The 19,880-nt window shown below is 43.7% G+C and overlaps 1 protein-coding gene across 1 annotated transcript in view; it reads right to left on the bottom strand.

Annotated features, from left to right (window-relative positions):
• The window catches only part of LOC106574546 (uncharacterized), a 36,614-nt gene extending 19,733 nt beyond the window's left edge, over positions 1-16,881 (bottom strand). Inside the window, exons 1-11 of the mRNA XM_014150504.2 lie at positions 16,554-16,881; positions 16,055-16,215; positions 14,470-15,044; positions 11,835-11,855; positions 11,645-11,704; positions 9,203-9,256; positions 9,069-9,113; positions 8,857-8,883; positions 8,722-8,766; positions 8,287-8,331; positions 8,041-8,094 (exon numbers count right to left, since the gene is read on the bottom strand). Coding sequence (XP_014005979.1) covers positions 8,041-8,094; positions 8,287-8,331; positions 8,722-8,766; positions 8,857-8,883; positions 9,069-9,113; positions 9,203-9,256; positions 11,645-11,704; positions 11,835-11,855; positions 14,470-15,044; positions 16,055-16,196 — 1,068 coding nt within the window. The 5' untranslated portion in view covers positions 16,197-16,215; positions 16,554-16,881. The remainder of the gene's footprint in view (positions 1-8,040; positions 8,095-8,286; positions 8,332-8,721; positions 8,767-8,856; positions 8,884-9,068; positions 9,114-9,202; positions 9,257-11,644; positions 11,705-11,834; positions 11,856-14,469; positions 15,045-16,054; positions 16,216-16,553) is intronic.
• Between the last annotated feature and the right edge of the window lie 2,999 nt (positions 16,882-19,880).

Raw genomic sequence — 19,880 nt, 5'->3', positions numbered from 1 at the left:
TGTAGCACACAGCCAGTACTTGCCAGAAATTCCTGCAGTTCCTTTAATGTTGCTGTAGGCCTCTTGGAAGCCTCCCTGACCAGTTTTCTTCTCGTCTTTTCATACATTTTGGACGGACGTCCAGTTCTTGGTAATGTCTCTGTGGTGCCATATTTTCTCCACTTGATGATGATGACTGTCTTCACTGTCTTCCATGGTATATGTAATGCTTTGGAAATTCTTTTGTACCCTTCTCCTGACTTATATCTTTCAACAATGAGATCTCTCTGATGCTTTGGAAGCTCTCTGCGGACCACGGCTTTTGCTCTGAGATGCAACTAAGAAAATGTCAGGAAAATCCTACTAGAACAGCTGAACTTTATTTGTGATTAATCAGAGTCACTTTAAATGATGGCAGGTGTGTAATGACTTCTATTTAACATGAGTTTGAATGTGATTGGTTAATTCTGAACACAGCCACATCCCCAGTTATAAGAGGGTGTGCACACTTATGCAACCAGGTTATTGTAAGGTTTTTATTTTTCATTTTTCCCCCCTCGAAGATTTCAGTTTGTTTTTCAATTGTTCACATTATAGGTCACATTAACAGTAGAAAAAGTTCTGACATGATTTATCTTTGTCTCATTCTTTTACATCACAAAAACCTGGCATTTTAACAGGGGTGTGTAGACTTTTTATATCCACTGTATAGCCTTGTTGATGTTTAAATGTTTAAGTTGAAATGGTGCTGGAATAGCTGAGTGTAACGATCATCTGAAAGAGGGGACCAAGATGAAGCGTGGTGAGTGTTCATATTGAATTTTAATAATACAAAACACTTGAACATAAGAAACAAACGAACGCCAACAGTTCTGTCAGGTGCAAACCACACAACAGAAACAACTACCCACAAAACCCCAAAGGAAAACAGGATGCCTAAGTATGGCTCCCAATCAGCGACAACGATGTACAGCTGTCCCTGATTGAGAGCCATACCAGGCCAAAACAAAGAAATACAAAAACATAGAAAAAAGGACATAGAATGCCCACCCAAATCACACACTGACCAAACCTAAATAAAGACATAAAAAGGCTCTCTCAGGTCAGGGCGTGACAGTACCCCCCCCCAAAGGTGTGGACTCCGGCCGCAAAACCTGAACCTATAGGCTCTGGGCGCAGGCACAGGATCCACCAGGCTGGGGAGACATGCAGGAGGCCTGGCTCTGGGAGCAGGCACAGGATGCACCAGGCTGGGGAGACTTGCAGGACGCCTGGCTCTGGGCGCAGGCACAGGATCCACCAGGCTGGGGAGACATGCAGGAGGCCTGGCTCTGGGAGCAGGCACAGGATGCACCAGGCTGGGGAGACTTGCAGGCGGCCTGGCTCTGGGAGCAGGCACAGGACTCACCAGGCTAGGGAGACATGCAGGAGGCCTGGCTCTGGGAGCAGGCACAGGACTCACCAGGCTGGGGAGACATGCAGGAGGCCTGGCTCTGGGCGCAGGCACAGGATCCACCAGGCTGGGGAGACATGCAGGAGGCCTGGCTCTGGGCGCAGGCACAGGACGCACCAGGCTGGGGAGACATGCAGGAGGCCTGGCTCTGGGAGCAGGCACAGAACTCAACAGGCTGGGGAGACCTACTGGAGGTCTGGTCCATGGAGGAGGCACAGGATAGACCGGGCTGTGGGGGAGCACTGGAGACTCCGGGCTGAGGAGCGTCGCTGGAGGCTCAGGGCTGTAGGTCGTCTCTGCAGGCTCCGGACTGTAGGCCGTCGCCGGAAGCTCCGGACGGGGAACTGTCGCCGGAAGCTCCGGATGGGGAACTGTCGCCGGAAGCTCCGGACGGGGAACTGTCGCCGGAAGCTCTGGACGGGGAACTGTCGCCGGAAGCTCCGGACGGGGAACTGTCGCCGGAAGCTCCGGACGGGGAACTGTCGCCGGAGGCTCCGGACGGGGAACTGTCGCCGGAGGCTCCGAACGAGGAACTGTCGCCGGAGGCTCTGGACGGGGAACTGTCGCCGGAGGCTCTGAACGAGGAACTGTCGCCGGAGGCTCTGGACGGGGAACTGTCGCCGGAGGCTCTGGATTGGGAGTGCGCACTACAAGGTTAGTGCGAGGAGCAGGAACAGGACGTACTGGGCTGGGCAGGCACACTGGATAGAGAGTGCGAGAGGCAGGCACATGCTTACCACAAAAAGCACGGGTAGTTGACTCAGGCCTCACCCCTGGTCCAGCCAAACTACCCGTGTGCCCCCCCCCAAAATGTTTTTGGGGGCTGCCTCTCGTTCTTCCCGGGTAGGCTCCGATATCTGTTGATCACCTGGCCCCAAGTCCAGTCTCTCCTCCCAATCCACTCCTGATGAGACCAGGTGTCCATCTCCTCCCGAGCACGCTGCTTGCTCCAGTTGTGGTGGGTAGTTCTGTAACGGCTGTCTTTGGAAGAAGAGGACCAAGGCGCAGCGTGGTGAGTGTTCATATTGAATTTTAATCATACAAAACACTTGAACATAAGAAACAAACGAAAGCCAGCAGTTCTGTCAGATGCAAACCACACAACAGAAACAACTACCCACAAAACCCCAAAGGAAAACAGGCTGCCTGTCACGTCCTGACCAGTAATAGGGGTTATTTGTTATTGTAGTTTGGTCAGGACGTGGCAGAGGGTATTTGTTTTATGTGGTTCGGGGTGGTGGTTTGTTTAGTAAGGTATTTGATTTATGTATTCCGGGGGTTTTTGGGCACTGTTATATGTTAGTGTATTTCTATGTTTTGTCTAGTCTTTCGTATTTCTATGTTTTGTTAATTGGGGTTGGACTCTCAATTGGAGGCAGGTGTTTTCTAGTTGCCTCTGATTGAGAGTCCTATATATAGGTGTGTGTTTGTTGAGTACTTTGTGGGAGATTGTTCTGTGTATAGCCTTGTGCCTTACCAGCCTGTGTATAGTCGTTGTGGTTTCTTTGTGTATGTGTTTATTTTGGTTCTCCTTCTTCACCAAATAAAAGAAGATGAGTGCACATAACCCTGCTGCGTATTGGTCCACTTTCTCTGACGATGATTTCTCATTATCAGACGACGAAGAATGTTACACTGCCTAAGTATGGCTCCCAATCAGCGACAACGATGTACAGCTGTCCCTGATTGAGAGCCATACCAGGCCAAAACAAAGAAATACAAAAACATAGAAAAAAGGACATAGAATTCCCACCCAAATCACACCCTGACCAAACCTAAATAGAGACATAAAAAGGCTCTCTCAGGTCATGGCGTGACTCGGAGGCAGTGCTGCTGTTGTCTTTGTGCTGACTTGCTGTAACTCCATGGATCTAAATCAGTAGCTGTTTAGTAAACTGTCGAAAACATTAACTTGCTTGACTATGCTGCAGATGATATACAGTTGAAGTCGGAAGTTTACATACACCTTAGCCAAATACATTTAAACTCAGTTTTTCACAATTCCTGACATTTAATCCTTGTAAAAATTCCCTGTCTTAGGTCAGTTAGGATCGCCACTTTATCTTAAGAATGTGAAATGTTAGAATAATAGTAGAGTGAATTATTTATTTCAGCTTTTATTTCTTTCATCACATTCCCAGTGGGTCAGAAGTTTACATACACTCAATTAGTATTTGGTAGCATTGACTTTAAATTGTTTAACTTGGGTCAAAAGTTTCAGGTAGCCTTCCACAAGCTTCCAGCAATAAATTGGGTGAATTTTGGCCCATTCCTCCTGACAGAGCTGGTGTAACAGAGTCAGGTTTGTGGGCCTCCTTGCTTGTACACGCTTTTTCAGTTCTACCCACACATTTTCTATGGGATTGAGGTCAGGGCTTTGTGATGGCCACTCCAATACCTTGACTTTGTTGTCCTTAAGCCATTTGCCACAACTTTGGAAGTATGCTTGGGGTCATTGTCCATTTGGAAGACCCATTTGCGACCAAGCTTTAACTTCCTGACTGATGTCTTGAGATGTTGCTTCAATATATCCACATAATTTTCCTCCCTCATGATGCCATCTAATTTGTGAAGTGCACCAATCCCTCCTGCAGCAAAGCACCCCCACAACATGATGCTGCCACCCCTGTGTTTCACGGTTGGGATGGTGTTTTTTGGCTTGCAAGCCTCCCCCTTTTTCCTCCAAACATTACAATGGTCATTATGGCCAAACAGTTTTATTTTTGTTTCATCAGACCAGAGGACATTCCTCTAAAAAGTACAATCTTTGTCCCCATGTGCAGTTGCAAACCGTAGTCTGGCTTTTTTATGGCGGTTTTGGAGCAGTGGCTTCTTCCTTGCTGAGCGGCCTTTCAGGTTATGTCGATATAGGACTCGTTTTACTGTGGTAATATATACTGCTCAAAAAAATAAAGGGAACACTTAAACAACACAATGTAACTACAAGTCAATCACACTTCTGTGAAATCAAACTGTCCACTTAGGAAGCAACACTGATTGAGAATAAATTTCACATGCTGTTGTGCAAATGGAATAGACAACAGGTGGAAATTATAGGCAATTAGCAAGACACCCCCAATAAAGGAGTGGTTCTGTAGGTGGGGACCACAGACCACTTTTCAGTTCCTATGCTTCCTGGCTGATGTTTTGGTCACTTTTAAATGCTGGCAGTGCTTTCACTCTAGTGGTAGCATGAGACGGAGTTTACAACCCACACAAGTGGCTCAGGTAGTGCAGCTCATCCATGATGGCACATCAATGCGAGCTGTGGCAAGAAGGTTTACTGTGTCTGTCAGCGTAGTGTCCAGAGCATGGAGGCGCTACCAGGAGACAGGCCAGTACATCAGGAGACGTGGAGGAGACCGTAGGAGGGCAACAACCCAGCAGCAGGACCGCTACCTCCGCCTTTGTGCAAGGAGGAGCAGGAGGAGCACTGCCAGAGTTCCTCCTAATGCAAGACAATGCTAGACCTCATGTGGCTGGAGTGTGTCAGCAGTTCCTGCAAGAGGAAGGCATTGATGCTATGGACTGGCCCGCCCGTTCCCCAGACCTGAATCCAATTGAGCACATCTGGGACATCATCTCTCGCTCCATCCACCAATGCCACGTTGCACCACAGACTGTCCAGGAGTTGGCGGATGCTTTAGTCCAGGTCTGGGAGGAGATCCCTCAGGAGACCATCCGTCACCTCATCAGGAGCATGCCCAGGCGTTGTAGGGAGGTCATGCAGGCACGTGGAGTCCACACACACTACTGAGCCTCATTTTGACTTGTTTTACGGACATTACATCAAAGTTGAATCAGCCTGTAGTGTGGTTTTCCACTTTAATTTTGAGTGTGACTCCAAATCCAGACCTCCATGGGTTGATAAATTGGATTTCCATTGATTATTTTTGTGTGATTTTGTTTTCAGCACATTCAACTATGTAAAGAAAAAAGTATTTAATAAGACTATTTATTTCATTCAGATCTAGGATGTGTTGTTTAAGTGTTCCCTTTATTTTTTTGAGCAGTGTATATTACTTTTGTACCTGTTTCCTCCAGCATCTTCACAAGGTCCTTTGCTGTTGTTCTGGGATTGAGTTGCACTTTTCGCACCAAAGTACGTTCATCTCTAGGAGACAGAATGCTTCTCCTTCCTGAGCGGTATGACGGCTGCGTGGTCCCATGGTGTTAATACTTGCGTACTATTGTTTGTACAGATGAACATGGTACCTTCAGGCATTTGGAAATTGCTCCCAAAGATAAACCAGACTTGTGGAGGTCTACAATTCTTTTTCTGAGGTCTTGGCTGATTTCTTTTGATTTTCCCATGATGTCAAGCAAAGAGGCACTGAGTTTGAAGGTTGGCCTTGAAATACATCCACAGGTACACCTCCAATTGACTCAAATGATGTCAATTAGCCTATCAGAAGCTTCTAAAGCCATGACATCATTTTCTGGAATTTTCAAAGCTGTTTAACGGCACAGTCAACTTGGTGTATGTAAACTTCTGACCCCCTAGAATTGTGATACAGTGAATTATAAGTGAAATAATCTGTCTGTAAACAAGTTTTGGAAAAATTACTTGTGTCATGCACAAAGTAGATGTCCGAACTGAGTTGCCAAAACTATAGTTTGTTAAACAAGAAATTTGTGGAGTGGTTGAAAAACGAGTTTTAATGACTCCAACCTAAGTGTATGTAAACTTTCAACTGTAACTGTTGAAATGCAATATTAGCTTTCTGGACTTCACCAGACAGATGTTGCTCTCCGGTTTTATGATGAAACAAGCCTATGTGTAGTTTAATTTATGCCGCCACTGTGTGACTTGTCTTTTTGTTGTAACGGCCTTATTATTTATCTCGTGGCGTATGAATGAATGGGTTAGAGAGCAAACAACGCAATAATCACAACATAAGTTGTAATTTGGCTTTTTTACTGGCTTGGCTTCCTCAGTGATTTTGCCCACACACTGCTACTGGCCAGGTCCACCCAATCAGATTGATCTGGTTTAAGCATTATTGTGGACTTGAATATATTGTTTTGGTTTAGAAAAAATACAAAAATGTTTAGAGTGATTTTGAGAGTGAAAAGCTGAAAAATCTATAGGAAAACACATTAAAAACATAGGATAACATAGGATTTTTCACACCGGGTACCTTTCCTTCATACTGTTTGGGAACTTTTTGGCAAAATTCTCCAGGCACCACTACACCACTGCATAGGGCCGATGGAAAGACAACAGTCACACACAGCATGATGTTAAAGGATAAGCAGTCCATTCACATAATAAGCCAGTAGGTCCCAATCATAAAAATACAAAAACACAACCATTAAGCATTTCCCAATCGAAATGTACATGTATTACTTCCCATTGAAAAAAACATTTCAAGTTTGGCACACAAAGTAACTGGTCACCTAAAGTTTAAATGCAACAAAGTTTCATACACATGAGTTATTGTCAAAGAGATGGCTAACAGCAGCAAGCGCGCTACAATAAAAAAACACAATTCCACTCACCAGATGATGATCATTTGAAACTTAACTTATTGTTGAAGTTATTCTTGAAAAGGGGGAAGCTAACAAATTAGCAACAACATCCTCTTCGACAGCAACTCCTGCTGCTGCTGCTGCTGCTGCAAACTAGCCTACAACAAAAGCTAACTGGACCATGGAAAAATTATAGCTCGCTATTGCATAGTGAACTGTTAGCCTTCGAGAAGTTTCCATAGGCTTTTGTAAAAACAGTCCCTGCTCTTAAGTTAAAATGCGATTGGTTGATTCCACTGTCATTCCAAAATGTTTCCCTAATACAGGCTGAATGGTAAAAGCCTTCTATCTTGCTTCTGATGGCCTAGCCAATGGCTGACTTAGCTAGCTAGATTGATCCCCCCAGAGACCAGCAAAAGAAAAATCCTGATTGGATCTTTTTTTCACTTCAGTGTTAACCCTTTCCTTTCCAACAAAAACTGGAGAGATTAAATCAGAACATCATTGAAAAGCATAATATAATTATAGTTATTATAATAATTATTTTATAAATCCTTAGCCCTTCTTTGAAGTCATAGAAGTCCCATTTTTCCCCGCTGTAATAAGTTGTAAAGTTCCTCTATTTTCTCTCAGTATGCATTCTTTCACTATTCTGTATGTCTAAAGAATCCATAGGTTGTTCTGAAATATGAACACAGAAATACTCTTATTATGGTGGTGATTTGACAAAATTACTTTCATGGCCTTGAATGGGACTTTTTCTGGTTACGGTCTGGACTTAGTGTTGGACTGCCAATTTTCTTCAACCATGAACCCAAGAAACCAAAGACCTGATCCAAACCAGATTCCATACACCCAGACATAATCGATGTAGTCCAGCCAATAAACTATAATCTAGTTATCTGTATAGATTTGAGATAAAAGGTTACCTTTGATCAATGGGTTGAAACTAAGGAGTGGGGGAAATTCTGGCACTGACTTAGTGAATAGACACGTAAGACAGATCAGTCAGTCAGTCACAAAGTAGTTGTTTTCTCTTTCATCCTAAGGGCAGATGTGGTTCCTCTAACTAATGGCTTTCTGTGAATGACACTCTGTTAATGAAAAGGAATTGGGTTTTATGAAATAAAACTCACTTTTTTCCCTATGAGACCCTCAGGCCCGGCATCGCCATTTGGACCAGGTAACCCCTGTGAGAAGACAGAATAAAGTAGTCTACAAATGGACAGGTATACAAACACAATTGAATTTTAAACTTAGAGGACAGCTTGGAGGACATTTTTTACTTAGATAGTAAACTGGGGTCTGTCAGTGACTAACCATTGAAACTACCTAGCTTAACAAAGATGGCCGACACAGAGGATTCTAGAACAGAGGCTTACCTGTAGCCCTCTGTTTCCCCTGGTTCCAACTGGCCCCTCAGGCCCCTGGAGAAGGAGGGGGTCAATCAGTTCATGTCAAAACATGACAAACAAACATAGGAGGCACAGTCGACACATAGTAGTATGGGTTTCACACTGTCTGCATTCATCAATGCAACATCATAGCCCAGACAAACAATAACTAGCTAGCAACACTAAAGGTTGGCTAAAGTATAAACAGAGTGGTATGTAGTGACACTAAAGCTAAACACATAAAATACCATTAAACAAAAATACACTGCTGCTCGCATGTATGGAGCTAAAGAAGACACTTTGACCCCGTGTGCCTAATCAAGACACCGTGCCGTATGTTTTACACCCCTGCCTTAGGTCCTTGGTAAGGGTGGGATTAAAAAAAAACATTTGATGACAAAACAAAAGAAAAATACACTATACCCTGTCTCCTTTGATTCCAGGTGTGCCACATTCTCCTCTCTCTCCCTACAAGAAAAATGAGATAGGTACATTGTGTCATATTTACTAAATACTAGGAAACCCAGAGGGATATTAATCTGGAGATTCATACTCTACCTGCTCTCCTTTGTAGCCCGGCTTGCCCTGAGTAGAAACAACACAATCTTGATTAGCAAGGAGACAGTGATCAAAACATTGTCACAGACCACAAAACAGAATCCTTGTCTTTATTGTTAGCAATACTGAGTTGTTGAAGTCTGTGCCAATAGCTGTGTACATTCATCTAATAATATAACAGCAGGTGTTTCGGGTATGCCCTCTGTACTGACCTCTTCCCCATCTCGACCAGGAAGTCCACTGAACCCGCTCTCACCCTGTAAGAAAGAGAGAATTAAGGTTTTGAAAACAGAATGACAGACTAACTGGAAGAAGACACACACAGGCAAAGCAAATCACTTAATACCTTTGATCCTTTAACACCTGGGTTCCCATCATCTCCAGAATTCCCCTTCTTGCCCTGTGGAGGGAAGGGGAATCACATCAGCATGGTATGGAGAGAAAAATCTCATTTGTGGTGTGTGTGTGTGTGTACGCCTCAACATCATCTGATCAGTGTGTGGCAGCCGCTTCTGGTCTGAGAAACTGCTTTTTTGGGCTGTTATAGGATAATGGCAGTGATTACTGTGCACAGGCCCTTAAACTAAAGTACATCAATGTACATCCAGTGGGGATTCCAGGTTTTAACCCTCTGATTATAATATTCTACAATGTCTGGTCACCAAGGGAACAGTCTACAGTCGAAATTGTCAGATAGGTGAAAGACTACAATGACCTACAGTTGAATTCGGAAGTTTACATACACTTAGGTTGGAGTCATTAAAACAGATTTTTCCACCACTCCACAAATTTCTTGTTAACATACTATAGTTTTGGCAAGTCAGTTAGGACATCTACTTTCTGCATGACACAAGTCATTTTTCCAACAATTGTTCACAGACAGATTATTTCACTTATAATTCATTGTATCACAATTCCAGTGGGTCAGAAGTTTACATGCGCCAAGTTGACTGTGCCTTTAAACAACTTGGAAAATTCCAGAAAATGATGTCATGGCTTTAGAAGCTTCTGATAGGCTAATTGACATCATTTGAGTCAATTGGAGGTGTACCTGTGGATGTATTTCAAGGCCTACCTTCAAACTCAGTGCCTCTTTGCTTGACATCATGGGAAAATCTAAAGAAATCAGCCAAGACCTCAAAAAAAATGTGTAGACCTCCACAAGTCTGGGTCATCCTTGAGAGCAATTTCCAAATGCCTGAAGGTACCACGTTCATCTGTACAAATAATAGTACGCACGTATAAACACCATGGGACCACGTAGCCATCATACCGCTCAGGAAGGAGACGCGTTCTGTCTCCTAGAGATGAACGTACTTTGGTGCGAAAAGTGCAACTCAATCCCAGAACAACAGCAAAGGACCTTGTGAAGATGCTGGAGGAAACAGGTACAAAAGTATCTATATCCACAGTAAAACGAGTCCTATATCAACATAACCTGAAAGGCCGCTCAGCAAGGAAGAAGCCACTGCTCCAAAACCACCATAAAAAAGCCAGACTACGGTTTGCAACTGCACATGGGGACAAGATCGTACTTTTTGGAGAAATGTCCTCTGGTCTGATGAAACAAAAATAGAACTGTTTGGCCATAATGACCATCGTTATGTTTGGAGGAAAAAGGGGGAGGCTTGCAAGCCAAAGAACACCATCCCAACCGTGAAGCACGGGGGTGGCAGCATCATGTTGTGGTGGTGCTTTGCTGCAGGAGGGACTGGTGCACTTCACAAAATAGATGGCATCATGAGGGAGGAAAATGATGTGGATATATTGAAGCAACATCTCAAGACATCAGTCAGGAAGTTAAAGCTTGGTCGCAAATGGGTCTTCCAAATGGACAATGACCCCAAGCATTCTTTCAAAGTTGTGGCAAAATGGCTTAAGGACAACAAAGTCAAGGTATTGGAGTGGCCATCACAAAGCCATGACCTCAAGCCTATAGAAAATGTGTGGGCAGAACTGAAAAAGCGTGTGTGAGCAAGGAGGCCCACAAACCTGACTCAGTTACACCAGCTCCGTCAGGAGAAATGGGCCAAAATTCACCCAACTTATTGCTGGAAGCTTGTGGAAGGCTACCCAAAACGTTTGACCCAAGTTAAACAATTTAAAGTCAATGCTACCAAATACTAATTGAGTGTATGTAAACGTCTGACCCACTGGGAATGTGATGAAAGAAATAAAAGCTGAAATAAATAATTCACTCTACTATTATTCTGACATTTCACATTCTTAAAATAAAGTGGTGATCCTAACTGACCAAAGACATGGCATTTTTACTCTGATTAAATGTCAGGAATTGTGAAAAACGGAGTTAAATGTATTTGGCTAAGGTGTATGTAAACTTCCGACTTCAACTGTATTTACTTATGTGGATATTGTGACTGCCTTTGACTCCAAAAAAACAAATGCATCTTTATTAGATAAACCGGAAACATACTTTTTTATGTAAACTATAACAGCAGAATTCTGCCGATTTTCCCAAGCCGATATCTGTCCCAGCTTGCTGATCATAAAGTGATGCAGGAGTGTTAAGCATTTGCCACATTATCACTGCTTCAGGGAAGCAGATATGAATCGCCTCTAACCACACAAATCACTAAAGCCTACCAAAGCCCCTCAATTATCTCACGTGTAAGCATCAAGGCAGGCTTTGTGTGTTGGTACTGTACTGTCCTTCAGTTTTGAAGTAATCGTCCACTACAGGATGTTCAGTTCGAAAGGGGGCTGTGATCTCAATGTATTGATGTCGAGGGGAGCGTGAGGGAGATGTTGGTCATGTTCAGAAACTTACCTGGAGGCCAATGGGTCCCCTCTCTCCCTTGTCACACGCACACTTCAGGGCCAGAGGACACTAAAACCACAGGGACACAACATAGGGGGTCAGACAGGAGTTCAGACTCCTAAAGAGGAGAGTTCATTGAATAATGTGTGAAAAGGCTGCAGTATATCAAGATTAGTAGGCCTAGATAACTAGGACTTACCCCCTCATCAGCCAACTCTGTCTGTGAAATGAGAAAAACAAATAATTGGTCAAAATTTAGTGCGCTTCATATTTATTCTACACATATCTCATGGCGAGACAGTGACTGTTGAACAAAGTCAGGACATTCCTCTCCCACTCAGCGCAGACGTTAGTTCAACGTCTAGTTTTGATTTAGGTTAAAAGTTGGGTGTAAAAAATGCAATTCCCTCACGTTGTTGACGTTTTTGCAAATCTAATCAGTTTTCCATGTTAATTCAATGTCATCACATTGAATTTTATTGTTGAAATGATGTGGAAACAACTTTTTCTTCAACCAACTTTTGCCCAGTGGTTCCTTTCCCTAAACTTTGGCGACAAACACGGATTGCTAATGTTTGCATATGTTTATTCATGTTGCTTGCGATTTCAATCAGATTCCTACTTTGACACAGCTCTCATATTGTCATACAGAAGATTAAACACGAGTAGCCTAGCTTTAACGTTTAACAACGTTTATTCGAAGTTTAAAGTTACATTGCATCACCGATGTGTAGGCTACACCACCGCGGAATGTTTTGTGGACTGGTTATTTTAATGTTGATTGATGAAATACCTGTTTGGTGCATTTTGGATTATCCCAGTGACATGGGGTTGGGCATCTAACCTGTTCAAGTTGCACATTTCAGGAGAGTTTAGGCTGGAGTTGTAAGGTCTGCTTCCAACTCACACCCTCAAACACGTAGATCCCTTGAACACAGCTCACTTTCCAGGCCACTTTTCTTTTGCCTATTCCCTGCCTGTTCTTTAGCCTATCGTATTTCCTGTTATCAACCAATTGCCTGATCTCCCGGACGACGATACTATCCTTTTCCCTGCCTGTACTGTTGCCTGTTTGGACCCCCTGTGTATGACCTTCTGCCTGCCCCTGCCCCTGGACCCAGCTACCTGCCGCCTCCTGTGGTCCTTTACAAATAAACACCTGCTGCGCTCTGCGCTTGAAACCAGCTCTCTTTCTCCCATTCGTGTTCATTACAGGAGTGACAAGTTTTCCCAGGGCTCTGTAAACTCAGCTGTGTGACTAGTTCTTAGTCCATATCAGTCTCTGCCTCCATCTCACTGTACAAGTCTACTACAACCTCCAGCACTGATCCTGTCAGCTGGAGGCCTAATCCTAAAAAAACTGGTAGAAGAATGTTTTTCTCCAAACATTGTTTTTTTGGTCTGGACATGAAAGCCAGCCACATTCCATATGGAGGAGGAATGGTCGAAATTCAACAGAAACAAACACAAACCACATGCAATGTTCAACATAACTTCTCGGAGCATCCAAAGTATATTTCCGCTCCCAGAGAAACACTTGAAGCCGCCACAGAAGGTCTGTTTATTTTTACCGTGAGAGGATTGGAGCTGATCCCGCCGGAGACGGAAGCATAAAAGAGATAAAAAGACAAGCTAATGGGACAGACAGCCTTATGACATACAGATGCTGCCTGAAACAGGATGAAGCCGCTGTGTTGACTGGGTGCTATTGGGTACCCGAACGCAACTCGAACCAGTCCATATGGATCAAGCAGTAGAGCGCGTATCTAATGCAAGTACAGATGGTTAATGTGGATTTCATGACCCGATTTTCTTGATCGTGTTATGTCTAGCACCTGCGTCAACAATTGGTTGAGAAGTCGAGTGGTGTGCGTGAGACTCGTTGAGCTATTCAGCCATGCGTGATCTTGCTGAGCTTCCTTCCTACTGCACACAGCAGTTTTCCACAAATAGTTTTAACGTAGAACCAATGTTATAGTTAAACAGGTCCTGAACTCATATTGTGTCTCTAGACCTACTGTACTGTTTCATGCCCTAATTAGTCTTATTGGACAGACATCAAAGGGTTAATTTCCATGACTACTTATACCTAAGGTTTCAGTTGTAAAAGAATGTGGTTAAAATAGTTTGAAACACCAGAATGGTTTCCAACAAAATGCCTCAGAAACACCAGCCAGGGGCCACAGTCAAAAATATTGATGTCTGCATTTCCCCATGTCAAGTGAAGACTAAACAAGGTGCTACAGCGATAACAGTATGAATATAAAGGTACTGTGTTTGTGATGACAGAGGGGACCAAATCACCAGCAACTATGACAACCTTAGCAGGTGCAGCGAGTTGAAACCACACAGGATGCCCCCAAAAAGCATCAAATATTCTTAGTCCTAGACTGTTAGGAGATGCTTAAACACTAAATATAAATGAGTCCTCTTCAACCAGCAAAGATAAAGCATGCAAGTCTTGACATGAGTAAGCCTACATAATATTGTGTAATCCAAATATATTTGCATCCATTTCTTCTCAAACCATTTTCAAGGCCCAGCTTGTTGTATACATGATAATATCCAAAGAGTGATTAGCAAACTATGGCCCTGAGGGCGCCCTGTTTTGACAAAGCCTGATTTGTCATTCCGATGGTGAATGCCAATTCCCAAGAGGGAGGAGTCCACACAGATTTAAAATGCCCTACCTTAAGCAGTTATACAGCCATAAGACACATACAGCAAACTACAGAGACCTTTTTCTCTAGACACCTGAAAAATGTGGACTGAATTTACATCTCAACGAACCACAACCTGAACCAGATGACGAAACGTGATGACGTTGCTCTTACGATCTCTTTGATGACCTTGTCCACGATGCCCCTGTCCTGAAGGTTATGGAGGTAGCGATTGGCTGGGGAGCTAGCCAGCTGGCGGAGCTGTGCCACGTTGGAGATGTCATTGGCCGCAGGCGTGATGCCCACCATGAAAAACTTCACGCCCTGGTTTTTGGCGTCGACCACGGCGGAGAAGATGTCTGGGTTCCTGGGGTGGGAGATGCCGTCTGTCAGCAGTATGGCCACCCTGATGCTCCCTGGCTCTGACTCCTCCATGTAGATCTTTGTCAGGTTGGTGATGGCATAGGTGGTGTAGGTGCCGTGGCCGATGTATCCGATGGGTGCAATGCGAGCCTTGAAGTTGGCCAATCCGCGCCACTGCTTGAAGGTCTGCTCGATGATCACATGGCTGCTGAATTGCAGGAGGGCGGCTCGCGAGCTGAGAGCCCGCCCCGTCTGGAGATTGACCCCCTGCAGGCGTTCAACCACATCTGTGGCGAACCTCTTCTCCTGGGCATGGTTGTCCTTGGCGCTCTCCGAGCTGTCCACCAGGAAGGCCAGCTCCAGGCCACAGTCATCGTTCAAAAGTGCTAAGAACATGAAAAAGTGTTAACCAATTGTTTATTTATCATTTACCATGCACATTACACAAGACGTAGCTAGCTCCTGCTAATTTGTCAGTCTTTGGATGGCAGAGGGCAGAGCTGGCGTCAACCCCATTTCAAAGCAGGAGATCCAATATGGGTAAAACTAGGTACTTTCTCATGTCCACCACTAACACCAAAGAAGGATCATTCATCAGTGCAATCATCATGTACGTACCGGGTACAACATTAGCTAGCTACATTACGTAAGTGGTTCACAGAGCTGGGGGGTCACTACCATTTCAAAACAGGAGATCAGACCTGGGTCAATCTAGGTACTTTCTCACATCCAGCTCAAGACCAACATTGGCCAGCAACTGACCACAACTCTGAAGGTTAAGCTAGACCAAAGCCACTCAGAAGATTAAATTACAGATACTGAACCTTAATGACTCAGAGAGAAGATTGAACCCAGAAAAGATCTGATATGATTTATTTATCAAGGTGGAAGTGAAGCTTGGAGGGGCGCCATGACTTGAACTGTGAACTGATGTTCCTGATTCCTGTCTGATATCTAAAAGGCTCTAGGAGAAACGAGTCACACAAGGCATCCTAATCTACAATATTTTTCAAGGAGCGAGGGCACTTATCCAATATAAACCCGGGAATAAATCATATTTATGTTCAAAGAAACGTGTCAGAAAGAATGTGCCTGGGGATACCCAGCTCTTGAGGGGAAAAAAACGTTCAAGGAACAGAATGGTTGCCACTGAGATGGATGGGTTTCTAAGCCTGGCTGTGAAATATAATCATTTTTTAAGTGGATCCCATCATTTGCCAATGACTCTTTAAAATGAGATTTTCTTGTAGCCACACATTTTTTCGGTGATGGATGCTTTACCCATGTAGTATTTTCAGAAGTGAAGATATCCTATCAATTCTAGCCAACACTATGTCTCAGAAAAGCTTTTCTGTGTCTTTCCTTTCAAACGAATAAATACTTTCGGAACTCTTACATTGGCCATTCTTGGGTATGACGTTGGTTGTCAGTAGTTTGTTCTTGGCTCTCCTGTCCACGGTTCTCTCATCATAGTCATCCTGAGCCCAGAGACTGTGGAGTCTACAGAGCAGCAAGAACCAGTACAGAGAAGGGGACATCACCACCTGTTCTCCTCCTCTGAGAGAGAAAGAGAATAAGAAAGAAAGAAAAAGAGAGAGAGAGAGAGAGAGAGAGAGAGAGAGAGAGAGAGAGAGAGAGAGAGAGAGAGAGAGAGAGAGAGAGAGAGAGAGAGAGAGAGAGAGAGAGAGAGAGAGAGAGAGAGAGAGAGAGAGAGAGAGAGAGAGAGAGAGAGAGAGAGAGAGAGAGAGAGAGAGAGAGAACAGTAAATTCAGCTTGTGTTCAGGTAGAAACTTGTCACACATGAAAATCTGCACACCAACACAGAGGTGCAAAAGTCCACCATTGGCTGAGACCCATAACCTGTATCATTGTAACTTGATCCTGCACATACTCACAATACAGTGCTCCAGGCTCAGCTCAGTGTTCAGGATTGGGAAAGATGAACGTGAGAGAAAGAGAGAATCAGAGAGAGCAAGAGAGGCAGAGGAAAGAATAAGACAGTTTCAAGTGTTGTTCAGGTTAAGTTCCACTTAGACTCCTGATCTTGTCCTGCTCCTGTGATGGTGTCCAGTCTGTAGGATGGGAGATGGTCAGGTCAGGTAGGATGTCTGCAGTATGGCAGCAGTGAATAGAGGGTCTGTGGAGGTCTGTGCTCTGGTTCACACTGGGTTCCCTGAGGTCTCTTTAGCTGCAGCCATCCTCACACAGACACAGTAAGTACAGTAGAGGCAGAACCAGCCCCCTTTCACTCACAGCCACTCCATGTTTGGAGAAGGGTGGGGCAAGGAGCTTTTGCGGGGCAAGGCTAAGCTGGGGGAGAGTGTGGGGGTGAAATGTTAATAGTTGTAGTTTTTTTATAAATGGGGGTTGGGATGGCACCTCCGGGCTGTAATAACAAAGATCCATTTTATTAAGACTATAGTCGTAGTCAGTGTATGGGCCTTTGTCCGTTCTTTTTGTTGCCTCGTATCTTTTACTATTATCCACTGGTGACCAGGGTAAATTCCCATTTCTGCCCCATATTGACCTGATGTCTCATTCTGGGAATAATAGCTTCTGGAAGCCTCACCCACAGAACAAAGCAAAGCTTTTATTAAGGAGACTGGTAGTGATTTACTTCTAGGGCTCTAGACAGCGCACCTTGCTAGCACAATTTTCCATGATTCACATTCATGTGAAGGCACTAGTCTTTGGCTGCAGCTGCAAGGGGTGAGGCAAGACTATAAAACTGTTTAGAAGAATAGCTGTAGCTACTCCTCCAGAGAATTTAGCACTCCAACAATCAGTTTCAGTTCACAATACCATGTTCACCTTGTCTTTATGGATTGGCATTTTTTAAATAGGAAAATCTTTTTTTTAAACTTTTGATTCACTCCACTCTGAGTAAAAAAAAATCTGGAATATAGAGCTCATGCAAAGGTAGTGAAAATCCAAACCCATTTCCCTGGCCGCCAGACTTCTGGCCGCCAGAAAGAGAATCATGCAGCTCTGCTCCAGCTGTGCACTTGGTGGTGACAGCGTGTTTTTTTTTATAGCCCACAGTATTCCAAACCTGGAGGCAGAACGCAATCAGAGGTGAGCTGCCACTCAAGAATGCTGTCATGACAAATAGGCCTGCTCAAATCTGGTTCAGATACCTCCCCCTTTCATGGGGAGACAAGTAAAACATGGTTAGGATCTCTCTAACACTTATTTTATGGTGCTGATCAGCCCAAAGGGATCTCTGCACAGTTCAATTCAACCATCAAGCAACTATAATGTTTCAAGGTTTGGTTCATTTCAAGTTGAATTCATGCTTAATGACAAGATGGTGATCTGACGTGTTTTCCCAGTGTGATGTACATATCGTGTGGTGCATGTACACATGTGCAGTAAATTGAAAAGGAGTTTGGCAAGGACATAAAGTCAGCTTTTCCTGATAGCTGATGACATCATTTTAACATAAAGTCGTGCAGCCAGGTGGTTAAAAATCATCAATCCATAGCATCTCTGCACATTCTCAACCAATACTTAATGCAATTCACAATGTGCTTGCAATCTGTACAGAGTTGGCGTTCTCTTTGATTTCCTAGCAGGTTAGGACTTAGTGTAGGGATGTCCCATGGATCCCGGATAGCACTAACCAATCTGGAACGTGTCTGTGGAAGGTCAAAGGTCTCCTGTAGATCGTCTCTCATCAAAGTGGTCATGTCACGGACTGTCATGAAACGCAGTACAAGCTGCTTTCATTATGATGAATGGCTGAGGTGTCGACTGAAAGCGTCTCGAACATTGGTGTGAAGAAGAGCATGAAACAGCCGGTAAAGGATTTCCAGAGAGGAGTGGCAAACATGAAAACCTAAATTGTGGTTGGCAGGGAATGTTGTAGCATCCAGTCTAGTCCAGTGTCTGGCTTCTGATCCTATATGTACTTATGAAACTACGCTTCGAATGTACCAGTGCATATTTCAGTAACACTTTCAGGTATACTGAAAATGATTTATAAAGGGTTACAAACGGTTAGTTATCCGTTTATAGATACCAGATATGCCAAATACCAGATAGAAAGTTCCATAGAAAACACAAGGCCACTGAAAATAATTTACGCTGAGTGTATAAAACATTATGAACACCTGCTCTTTCAATTAAATAGACTGACCAGGTGAATCTAGGTGAAAGCTATGATCCCTTATTGATGTCACTTGTTAAATCCACTTCAATCAGTGTAGATGAAGTGGAGGAGACTGGTTAAATAAGTATTTTTAAGCCTTGAGACAATTAAGACATGGACTGTGTAGATATGCCATGAAAGGGCAAGACAAACAATTAAGTGCCTTTGAACGGGGTATGGTAGTAGGTGCCAGGTGCACTGGTTTGTGTCAAGAACTGCAACTCTGCTGGGCTTTTCACACCCAACAGTTTCCCGTGTGTATCAAGAATGGTCCACCACCCAAAGGACACCCAGCCAATTTGGCACAACTGTGGGAAGCATTGGAGTCAACATGGGCCAGCGTCCCTGTGGAATGCATTCCATTTCTTATAGAGCCCATGCCCCGATGAACTGAGGTATAGAGTGTGTATGTCTTTCTTAACCAGACAAAACCATCTTAAGAATGTTGAAAAGCCCTGACTCATGTGTAGACAAAGCCTGAGGAGACAGGGGCATGGAAATTATTACCACAGTACTTCAGTAACATTCATCCATTTTCATAGTTAAGGACAGGAGAATCTTTATTTGGAAGTTGGTGTGACAAGCTGGCTGATACCTTATCTAAAAGGCTTAAAAGAAGAACTGAGAAATAAATAGTTATAAAAGTACTTATTTTAAAAACTGCAGACTTAAAGTAAACGCACATGGCTGGTGGCTAAAATCAATGGCTCTTCCACACAGTCAGGAAACACACCTTTTCAAGAAAACACAGGCCCCGATTAAACATTGCAGGCTCCTGTGCCGATTAGCCACTCCCACAAATTAGGCAATACAATGAGCAATGCAATACAACAGGAAAAGTTTGGAGATGATAGAAAGTGCAGGTTATGGATCAAATTAATTATGAATCGAAACAGAAAATAAATAACATTGCAACACAATAATTTACAGTTTAAAAACTGCAATAAATACCTTTAATCCATATATTAAAATAAATTGTCCATAGTGAAGGCTCTCCTTCACAGTTGGCATGTAGCTTACTTCAGTTCCCATAACATAGGATATTCCATCTATTACATTACTGGGATTCTAA

This window comes from Salmo salar, chromosome 16 (genome assembly GCF_965601325.2).
Source record: "Salmo salar chromosome 16, fSalSal1, whole genome shotgun sequence".
NCBI lineage: Eukaryota > Metazoa > Chordata > Actinopteri > Salmoniformes > Salmonidae > Salmo > Salmo salar.
This window is presented reverse-complemented; position numbering and strand designations above follow the sequence as displayed.